The sequence below is a fragment of the Corylus avellana genome, chromosome 11, assembly GCF_965113065.1.
Source record: "Corylus avellana chromosome 11, dhCorAvel1.hap1.2, whole genome shotgun sequence".
In the NCBI taxonomy this organism is placed as follows: domain Eukaryota; kingdom Viridiplantae; phylum Streptophyta; class Magnoliopsida; order Fagales; family Betulaceae; genus Corylus; species Corylus avellana.
In genome coordinates this window covers 6,368,674-6,380,560 of record NC_142500.1, presented here as the reverse complement: position 1 = coordinate 6,380,560, position 11,887 = coordinate 6,368,674, and the positions used below count along the sequence as shown (strand labels likewise).

Below are 11,887 nucleotides of genomic sequence, written 5' to 3'. Positions count from 1 at the left end.
ATCCAACTCCTGTAAGAATTAAGCACAAATTTTATATCACCAACCACTTGACCATAAATGCACCATGTTAGATTCGGGTCATTTATGGCTTTGACCACCGGTAGACAGTCCCCCTCAAGAATAATATCTTGAAATCCCAAGTCACTGCTTAATTCCACTGCAACAAGTGCACCCATAGCCTCCGCCGTACCTGGGTCTTGAACTCCTTGTATAGTCTTACTCAGAGTTGCATTGACATACCCTTGACGATCTCGAATAATGACCCCCACCCCAATGCACTATACTTATTTAAATATATACAACAATTTTAAAAATAAATTGTGTATCAATTGTGGCTGTAGACTTGGGGCATTACCATTAGGGCTAGCAAAACGGGTAATCGGGTAGACCCGATTACGACCCGTTAAGACCCGCGACCGATTACCCTAGACACGAACACGACCCTTTTAGCTAAACGGGTTAGACACGATTATAACACGAAAAATATCCGGGTAACCCGACACGACCCGCTTAACCTGTTTAAAATTACCGGGTCATATCGGGTAGACACAATCCAACATGATCCGACACGACCTGACACGACCCGTGTTCTAAATAGGTCACCCGACCCGACACGACCTGACCTGTTTGAAAAACCCTTGATGAAAAATGGAAAAATTATGTAATATTAATAATAAATTAATAATATACCAATGCCATTGGCAGAGATGAGAGAGAGAGAGAGCCGAGAGGGAGAGAGAGTGGCGCTGGGGGGGGGGGGGAGGCTGCTGCTTGGTGGTGCCTGCGAAGCTGCGATAGAGGGAGAGAGAGAGCCGAGAGGGAGACCGGAAGCGAGAGGCACTGGGAGAGAGAGCCGAGAGGGAGGGAGAGGCGTTGGGGGGGGCTGGTGCCTGGCTGCCTGCGATTCTGTGAAGCTACGATAGAGGGAGAGAGAGAGCCGCAAGGGAGAGGGAGGCGCTGGGGGGGGGGGGGTGCTGCTACCTGCGATAGACGATAGTGATTTAGAATTTTAGGGCTTTTTACTCTTTACAGTTTACTTTAATCTTTAGTTTTTTTTTTTTTTTTTTTTTTAACAGGTCTACCCGGCGAGTCAACCCGCCAGACACGAAAATAACCGTGTCTTAATCGGGTAGACCCGATTAAGACCCGAACCCGGTAAGCTCAAACCCAATACCTGTTAACTTCGCGTCATGTTCATGTCGAGTTCGCGGGTCGTGCCAAAATTGCCGGCCCTAATTACCATGTATTTTCTAAGTCTTCTTAAGTAGCTTGACCATGTATTTTCTAATACATGACACCCATATGGGCCTCAATTCCAGCACCTAGAAGGCTTGAAGCCTAACCCAACCACCTCCTCACTAAACTACAATTCCTACACGCTACACCATCACATGCCACGGGCCAATAACCCAATTGCATCACCAATTCACCATCTTTATGTTCTTTGTTACGGTTTGAAAAAAAATACACATACTACTCTCGTATTGTTAAGATAATTTGAAATGTTCTTTAAAACTTTCAATTGAAATAACCATTTCTATTTTATCTTTTGAAATTGAGTTCTAAATTTGAAGAAAAGAAAAACGCCACGATGTGGTCACCATTTTTAAAAGTAAAAAGATTTATGTTTTTCTTTTCTTCTTTTTTTTTTTTTGTATTTTTTTAAATTTTTATAAGGATATTTGTGTCTTTTGATATAAATGGAGTATATTGTAATTTTCTACTAGTTTGGGAGGACATTACTTCAATTGAAAGTTTGAAAAAAAACAAAAAAAATTACAAATTGCTCAATAATTTTAGGAAGTAAGTATATTTTTCCTTGTATTTTCAAATAGAAGCTTTGAAAATATATGGCAATGCCCCAAGGTCTACGACCACAGTTGATACACAATTTCTTTCTAAAATTGATTTATATATTTAAATAATTATGGTGCTCATGGAAAGGGTGATACCACTAATAAAGAATGGAATATTTGGCCTTAATTTCTTCTATGCACTTTCCATAACCGATTATGTGCTTTAATATTCCCTAATATCATATTTCAAAAGCATAATGCTCATGGAAAGAGAGATACCACTAACAAAGAATGGAATATTTGGCCCTAATTTCTACTATGCACTACCATAACTGATTATGTGATTTGATATTATCTAATCTCATATGTTTTTTAGCGTGGTTGAATACATTAAATTGAAAGTTTTTTAAGTTTAAAAGAGTAATTGCAAAAGTGACGACAATTTAATCCATGAATGAAAATACTAAATTAAGAGTTTTTTAAGTTTAAAAGAGTAATTGCGAAAGCAACAACAATTCAAGAGGATTAAGTAAAGTTTCTTCTAAATCTAACAATGTTAATATATATTTAATTTGAGGTTTATATAGTATCTCTAATATGTTTATTGAGATAAGATTATGATGTCAACACAAAGAAAAATAAAGATTTATTACACAGATCCGGCTTAGGTACGATAGCCCAAAACGACCTAATAAAAAAATAATTTTTTAAAAGAAAAATTAAAATATTAAAAAACTAAAACTATTAAAAAAAAAAATGAAAGAGAAAGAAAAAAAAAATTAAAGGTGTTACTCCAACCACCCCATGGCCGATCTAAGGGTGGACGAACCACCCCCATGGCCAATGGGTGGTCCAGCCACCCCCAAAAGGCCAAAATAAATAAATAAATAAATAAAAACTTAAGTTTTGGCCTGGGAGTGGTTTCGGCCACCCCTATACCAGCCGTGGGGAGAACATTGATAAGAGAAATATTTAAGATACCAACAAATCACTAGAAAATCAGAACCAACAATTTTCTAAAAAATATTTAATAGTAAGTTGACAAAATACCCTCCCAAAAGAAATTAGAAACGAACTTTTAAGCTCTAGCATAATGTTTGTTTGATATGGTTTAAATCTACCATAATATTGAACGCATTTGAGAAGAAATATAAACCAAAAAAGAAAAAGTTAGAACAGAAAATGGCCAATTATCTGTCTTACTAAGCATAATGAATATTAAAGCAGTTCCACCTCTTCACAAGATTGACCAGTACTACCATCTTCATTATCATTATCATCATCATCATCATCCCCTAAAAAGGGGAAATTTCTCTGCCAGTTCAGCTTTGGGATATACGATTTTCAAAGCTAACATGCTCTAGAAACTACTTTGTACTTGTGAGGGAGAAGAAGAAGAAACAAAAATCAGCAGAGAAAAAGGCATGCGAAATTTGGAGAGAGAGAAGTGTAGATGGAGGTCATAAACAGAGGGAAATGGTGAGCCCATCCCCTGGCTGTATTTCGCATCCTCTTGTTTCAGATCTTAAAGAGCAGTCCACCGTGTGTGGCAAAGAAGGGAGCAAACACAAGTGACTCAACGGCCATTAGCTTGATGAGAATGTTGAGCGACGGTCCAGATGTATCTTTGAGTGGGTCCCCAATGGTATCACCAATAACAGCTGCCTTGTGTGGATCTGATCCTTTTGGACCAAGGGATATTGCATGCTCTGAAGCACCAGCCTATGAAGCCCAAAATGAAATTCAAACATAAGCTTATGCAATAAATCAATATATTTTGGTAGCTAGTCCAGAAAAAAGAAATCAAATGCTTACCTCAATGTATTTCTTGGCATTATCCCATGCACCACCAGTGTTGGAGGCAGAGATAGCAATCTGTAAGGAAGAATAATATGTTAGGGCAGAGCTTTAGTGGCCTGTAAGTATTGAACAAATAACTGCTTAATTCAGAAGGTATGCTACTTTTAAGTGCAACTAAAATGGAGATCCTATCGAGCAATGAGGTTAGAGAATTACCTGTACACCAGAAACAAGGGATCCAGCAAGGACACCGGAGAGAGTTTCCACACCGAAAAAGATACCAACAATGAGGGGTGTGAGCATGACAAGAGCACCAGGTGGGATCATCTCTTTGATAGAAGCATCAGTGGAGATCTTGACACAGGTAGCATAGTCAGGCTTGGCAGTGCCCTCCATGAGACCTGGGATGGTGTTGAATTGCCTGCGCACTTCCTCAACCATCTTTAGAGCTGCACTTCCCACGCTCTTCATTGTCATGGCAGAAAACCAGTAAGGAAGCATTGCTCCCACGAGCAAACCAATAAACACTTTTGGAGTCAAGACATCGACTGTTGTGATTCCAGCACGACTCACAAAAGCACCAAATAGGGCCAGGGACACAAGAGCAGCAGAACCAATCGCAAACCCCTAAAACAAAAGCATAAAACATCTTATAAGGGTTTTGCATCTGAATGAACAACTAGTCTGTCTTTGATGCAATAACGTATTCCAGTTGAGTGTAGTTTTTTTGTTTCAAGAAAAATGAAAATACTAATGGCAAGTGTATTTAACTACACAATACAAATGGAAAATCCATGAAAAGAAAGAGTTGAGTGTGTACACATCAACATCTCACAGATGCATCACCCCGTATATTAAAAAAAAAAGGAACACCAAAAAAGAGAGAAGAAAACAGGGAGCAGCACCACTTACAGATACCAACAAATTAAAACAGAGGCAGGCAAGGTTTGAGAGAAGAAAAAGTTCTAACCTTTCCAATAGCAGCGGTCGTGTTTCCAGCAGCATCAAGAGCGTCAGTTCTCTCTCGGATTTTGTGGCTCATTCCTGCCATCTCAGCAATGCCTCCAGCATTATCGCTGATGGGACCATATGCATCAATGGCCAATCCAGTGGCTATGGTGCTCAGCATCCCTAGTGCAGCCATCGCAATACCATACATAGCAGCAAAGCTGAAGCTAACAAAAATACTAACAGCAATGGCAAAGATGGGAATAATGACAGATTTGTAGCCCAATGCAAGTCCAAAAATGACATTAGTAGCAGCTCCAGTCCGGCAGGAGTCAGCAACATCTTGAACAGGGCTACAACAAATAATGTAAAACAAGAATTAATCTAAAATATCATTAAACAAAAAAAAAAATGAGAATTTCATAAATCCTGCAAAACCTAGTACCTGTAAGCATTGCTAGTATAGTACTCGGTCACAAAGCCAATAATAAGCCCAGCCCACAAACCTACAGCAACACATAAGAACAGCTGCCTGCATACACAAAACAAATCCAACATGCTGAGACACTATTTAAGTAGATACTAAAGGGTGCCTAGATGTCCCACATAACCAAAACAGTTCCATTATATTCTGCAGAAAATTGAAATGAGTCTATCTAATTTTTCATGACATTCAAAATGAATTTCTACCACTATAAGCTTTTTAAGGCCAAAAAAAAAAAAAAAAAAAAAAAGAGACAATACTGAGCCCTACAAGCCAACAAGCTTTAGGAGGTGGATAGACAAAGCTATAAACAACCCCAAACTGTCAATTCCTCTTAAATGACTCCATTCCATCATTCCTTTTTCTTTTTTCCTCAGTTAACTAGAAGCCATCGTTCAAAACATAATTTTGTTGCAAACAAATTACATTCCTTCCAAACTAGTCTCTTCATCCTTTTGAAGCTATCCATTTCTGGTGCAAATACTTGAAAGCAAGTTCTTACATAGTTACAGCCATATGGCCATACCCTATCCACATATGCATCTAAATTACAAACATATGGCCATACACTCTACAGCCCTTTAATTTTTTTTTTCTAAGTAATCTACAGCCCTTTAATTTGATAGATAAAATTGGAAACCTCCCTCAGTTAATACTTGCTTCAGATAGAAAGTATTTCCAACCTTTCAGCAAAAACTTAATAAAGCCTCTTACAGCTTTCAAGAAAACAAATAATCCATCATTCTAAGCATTCTAAATGAGCTAGCTCAAGGTGCTCATCCGATTTCACTGGATAGTGTCCCAGTCCTAGGAAATATTACTACGAAAGGTTCTGGATAGGATTCTCTTTGGAAGCACTAGTATCGTAGCCTTCAAAAGAACCAAATATCTTTGAACAATTATGGAGCACTCAAAACAAGATTAATCTTAAAATTTCATTAATTTTATCAGTAATCACTTAACTTCCATATATATATATATATATATATATATATATATACCAACACACACTAGTCAGAAACAACATAGAATGGTGAAAAGCCTCCTTATTTGATGCAAACAACACACCAAAACAAACAACAAAAACTCTACTCCTTTCATCCAAAATATGTGTCTTGACTCTAAATGGCACAATTGTTAATCAAAAGTAGAAACCTAATTAAATTCTTGCGGACATGACTTTAAGAGAATCTTGTTTATGTTTGAAAAAAATTACTGCAGTTTAGGAATTGAAGTAAATGTTTTGAAGAGTAGACATCTATTTTAAGACATCTATATATATATATATATATATATATATATATATATAGGTAAGAAAGCAATATATTTACATTGGGGAGGAGGACCACAAAAAGAATGAGCCAACAAAGCTTACCAATTCTTCACAACTTTCTGAGTTCCAAAGTTGAAGATGGTAAACGAAGATGGGAGTGCAACCAAACTAATAACTGCAACTCCGGCAGTCATCAAAATGGTCGAAATGATGAGCTGCCTCTTCAACGCCGGCTCAATTTCATTCACAGCCTTGATTTCAAAGAAATCAGTAGCAAATAAGGTGGTGATCAAACAAACCAGGATACCCACAGAACTAACAATGAGAGGATATAACATCGGAGTGAACTCATGATTGATTCCAAAGGAGGAGATGGAAGCAACAACTAGGGCGGCACAGGATGCCTCAGCATACGAGCCAAAAAGATCAGATCCCATACCAGCTATATCCCCAACATTATCACCAACATTATCAGCTATCACCTGACAACAAAGAAGTCATTTAATATATGAACATGATCTATTTCAGACTCTGTAAAATTTCTAAGTGGAGATCCTTACAGCTGGATTTCTTGGGTCATCCTCAGGAATATTCCTTTCAACCTTGCCAACAAGATCAGCACCAACATCAGCAGCTTTAGTATAGATACCTCCACCAACTCTGCCAAAGAGAGCCATGGAAGATCCACCAAGACCATACCCAGTGATGGCCTCAAAAAGGCCACCCCAGTCGTCACCATAGTATATCTTAAAGAGATTGATGGTAATGTAAAGCACCAAGAGTCCATTGGCAGCAAGGAGAAAACCCATAACTGCACCAGATCTGAATGCAGTGATAAATGCCTTCCCAACACCCTTTCTTGCCTCCAGGGTGGTTCTGGCATTTGCATAGGTTGCAATTTTCATTCCAAGGAAGCCAGAAACCACCGAAGTAATACCACCGAGCACAAATGATATGGTACTGAAGATAGCAGTGGCAAGAGCAGGCTTGCACAACTTGGTTTCGTCATACTTGCAAGGCTGACTACTTGTGTTGAAACCCTCCACCGAGCCAAGGAAAAGGAATATCAACACAGCAAAAGCCACCATGAACACACCAACATACTGATATTCGGTAAATAGGAAGGAGGTTGCTCCTGTAAAATCCAGGCACCACAATATTAGTGAACCCAAAGCAATCTTAAAAATTTGAGGACAAAGTTCGGAACTAAGGAAAATGAGAAAGTTAACAAGCCATAGTCATAATGGATATCATGACATTTATTATGACATCAAATTGAAATAAAAAAGGAACAACAGAAAGATCAGTTGATTGCACTGAATTCATCATAAAACGCACTGACCACAAAATCAAAACCATAATATGCTTTAGACTAATATGACAGTAACTTCAGCCATTTTTCTTTTGCTATGCTGCATAAAAACATTAATCAGTGATGAATCTTTCAAGAATAAAGGCCTATCCAAAATGTGAATGATGCTTGAAACTGATGATGATTTAATCTTCAAGGTAAAAATATGAGAAAACAGTAAATCTCAACAAATGCGTACACCCACATTTCTTCTTGATTTCACGGAGGAAAACCTACTCATCTTCAGTAATATCCAGAGGCATTGGAATCTTTAAGCATTCCATCCTTCATAAACTGCTTATACAGCCATACCCTGAACGGTGGCTTACATATAGAATAAAGAGACCCATCAAGTATTGGGGCCACCAAATTCATTTACAGTATCGATTTTCTCTCTACACCCTCGGAATAACAGGATAAGTCCCTCATATCAAATTGTCCAAACTCATCCACCATGAATAATATCCACCACAATTGTCATCAAAATTAAACCCCTCCACTGGAGGGTCTATTACTACTAAAGGCGCTACATTTCGTGTTACTCAGATTGGGAGGCCATCTTCAGCTATGCGACCAAGATAAATGAGACTCCTAATAAAATGTGATCAGTAAAATTCTTCTTTTTTTAATAAGTAATACGGTCCCTCAGATCTAGTGTTGTATACAAAGGCATCTACAATTAAAAGTTCAGAACAAGAAAGGATTATAAAGCAGGCGGTATGGTAAACACCTCCTTTTTTTTTTTTTTTTTAATTAATCAAAATACCATTAAAAGCCTAACGCGCCTCATGTACACAAAAAAATATACAAAAGAAGCCATGTAGGTAACGGGAATAAAAAGAACAAAAAAGAAAATCATAACAATTAATCACTAAAGGAAAAATAAATAAATAAGCAAATGTCCAAATATACAAAATATTAAAAAATAAAGATTTCAACACCTCCAAAGTCTTTTTGTGGTCCTTAAAACTCCAACCTTTCCTTTCCCTTTCATAGGTGGTATGGTATAATAATTACATTCAACCAGTATTAGTTCAGACTTCCCAATCAGCATAATTTCAAGGACGCTGTCAAAAAAAAAAGTGGCTAATCAGCACACATCCTTCACAAGGAAATCTCCGTCTTCATCATATGGGAGGAAAAATTATTTACCCTTTGTAGTATTCCTTCCTCTCAAATGAGTTATATGGACCCCACTATGGTATCTCACACTAAATAATTTCTCATACGGGAAAGTGAGGAAATTGCCGTAAGATTGAGATGCATACGTTTGAATTCTAATTTTCAAAAAACAACAAGATAATTATGACAAAGAGTCCAAAACCTAGTGTGATTTGGCATTAATACCCATGTGCTAATACTAAAAAATCATTAATATCTGTACACGTTCATGCGATGGTATGTTCGTATAGAAAAGCGCACAGATACACACATAATATGAATAGTAGATACTAGATCTCAATGAAATTCGCACGTATAAACAACGAGATATGATAACCATGAGAAGCAATGTCCATCACAAAATATGGCGATGAATTTCCCAGTGGGCCCAGATTCCAGAACCCACGATTTTTTTAATATCAAATCTTATCATTTTATAATAAGAAAAATATCTTAAACATGTACTAATTATTCCAACCTTACTCAACAGTTCACTCCACCCCAATAACCAATGAAAAAAAAAAAAAAAATTAAAAAAAAAAAAAACAATTTAAAATATTTCGCTCCCAAACAAAAAAAAAAAAGATACTGTTGCTCTCCTCCACACACGAACCCTAAACAATCACAGATAGACACGTCGAATGGAAGAAAATCTTCAAAGGCGTAATCTCAAACCACACGAATCCAAACTCAAGCAAAAAATCAAAAAGAATAACACTCTCAGATCTACCAAAAACCAGCAGCCAAAAAAAAAAAAAAAGCAAATCTGAAACAGCTAAAATTGAAAGACAGAAATGGAGACCTTCAGAGATGGCGTTTTGGATTTCGGCGCACTTGAGGACGACGTTTTGGTCGTTGCCACCGTCCTCTTCGTCGATGAGGTACTCTGTGTAGCCATTCTTTCCGGAGCCGCTGTTGGCAGACGCCGAGTCGTGGCCTGGCGAGACCTTGACGCGCGAGACGATGAGCCACTGGAACAGCGAGAACGCGATCCCCACCACCGCGCACGCCGGAATCAGAATCTCCGTCCCGATATCGGGCAAAAGAGTCACGCCCATAGCCAAAAATCTCACAGATTGAAGAGTGAGAGGATTCGGTAGAGAATTGGAAACGAAATGGAGAGAAAAAAGCGAGAGAACAAGGCTTGAAACGGTGGAGCGAGGGTGTATATATACACAGAGAGCGTGTGGAGGAAAAACACATAAATTATTGCGGGTGTGGAGCCAGCAAAAAGAGTGCTACTGCCAGATCTGTTTGGCCGTTTGTGTTTTACCTGGCCAGCTAAATCTAGCCGTTCAAAATTAGCTAAAATCTAACAACTCATAATTTAGTATTATCTTTATCTTTATTTTAATTTTTACTTGTTGTTCTAATTTATAAATCTTCTAATTTTTTATTTTATATAGGGAAATATTAGGTGTTCTTTTAGTGTTCTTTTAGTATTCTCTCAACTGTGATGTGGCTTTTAAAATCACCAATAAATTAAAAGTCAATGATAATAATCTTAAATTAAACGATAATTTTAAAAATGTAACTGTAACCGATTATCTGCATTTTAATTCAAAGGTCGGGGAGCTGGTGAGCACGTTATGGATGATAGTAGAATATACGATTAAAATAGAGAGCGGAATAAATATATATGATTTGTTTTGGAGTTTGACAAAAAAAAAAAGGCAAAAAATTAAAGCTTCAATTTTTACAACTTGAAATCGATCCGGCTTACATAAGTTATTAAAATAACAGCATGTATGCTGTAATTTAATTAATGATTAAGATTAAATCTCAAAGTTGACTAAATTTTAGAAACTTTTAATAAGAAAAAGAAAATGAATAAAAATTTTGAGAAATTTAATCTTGACCATTAATTAAACTATAATATATATGCTATTATTAAAATAACAGCATATAAGTCGGATCCCTGAAATTGGGTATGCTGGTGCTGTCAAGGAATGCATGCAACGATGTTTCTTCATGAATTTAAGATGGGAAGAAAATACCCATAAAAAATAAAATTAATATGGGAAAATAAAATTCGAGCAGTAATAAAAATTGGGCAAACCAAATATGAGAGCATATTCCCTCCACCTTCCCCGGGTAGATTTGCAAGACATCCACATCAGCAACAATAATATCAGTAACTGAGGTGGCCCCTTTATCCACTATATAACACGCTGCCTTAAGATGAGATAATTATTAAAAAAAATGATACGATAAAATCATCTTTTTTACGTCTACCGTATAATTTTTATACATTTTCTATGTGTAATAAGTCTCAAATTATAAATACTAAATCAAAATGAAGTGATAAATATATTACCATATTCATATCTCGAGCAATTTCTTGACCAAATTGATAGAGAGTTTTAATGGAATTTAATTGACCAAATAAATAGACTATCAGTAGCGGTGATTAGTAGTCCAATAAAAATTTTTAAGGGATCCGACTGGAAGGCGATGCAAAAACTGTTATAGTGGCGATGAACTCAGGAGCTTTGGATGAGAGTACCAGACTATCAGGGGACAGCTGACTACGGATATACAATTGTCTTTACGAGCCATACTGGATTGGAAAATGAATTTTGTACGTAAAAAAACGAATAAGGTGGCTCATGCACTAGCTAGAATGGCTGTAACTGAAACTATGCAAATGGTGTGGCTTTATACCCCACCGAAATGTATACGTGATCTTTTACCAGCAGACTTATCTATTTTGCAAGCTATGCAATAAATGAAAAGCAAATGCTACTGATTCAAACAAAAAATTAAATTAAATTAAAGTAGTTGAATAGTTTTAAAGAGTAAGTTTAAATCTCCACAATAGGTAATCATTCACATATACCTAATTAGTATTAACAATATTGATTCTCACTAATGTTGTGAACAATTTTTAGTAAGCAAATGTTAGCATAGTCATTTGGTTCCATCAAGATAAACTAGTCACAGGTGGTGACTCTCGCGGCTCACAACTTATTTGAACAAGTAATGATTATAGCAAAATTGGAGAGAGGAAAGTGATTGGCGGTGGGAGATGAAGTGAAAAGAACACCTCGTACTAAATTACAAGAGTGAAGATC

At 36.9% G+C, this 11,887-nt stretch overlaps 1 protein-coding gene across 1 annotated transcript; it reads right to left on the bottom strand.

Annotated features, from left to right (window-relative positions):
- Positions 1-3,041: 3,041 nt before the first annotated feature.
- On the bottom strand, positions 3,042-9,971 carry LOC132166650 (pyrophosphate-energized vacuolar membrane proton pump). Its single transcript, XM_059577500.2, has 8 exons — positions 9,616-9,971; positions 6,862-7,436; positions 6,404-6,783; positions 4,990-5,076; positions 4,567-4,897; positions 3,813-4,223; positions 3,612-3,671; positions 3,042-3,518 (listed from the first exon to the last, which is right to left on the bottom strand). The coding sequence occupies exons 1-8, from the start codon at positions 9,869-9,871 to the stop codon at positions 3,315-3,317; spliced, it is 2,304 nt and encodes a 767-aa protein (XP_059433483.1). The 5' UTR covers positions 9,872-9,971; the 3' UTR covers positions 3,042-3,314.
- Between the last annotated feature and the right edge of the window lie 1,916 nt (positions 9,972-11,887).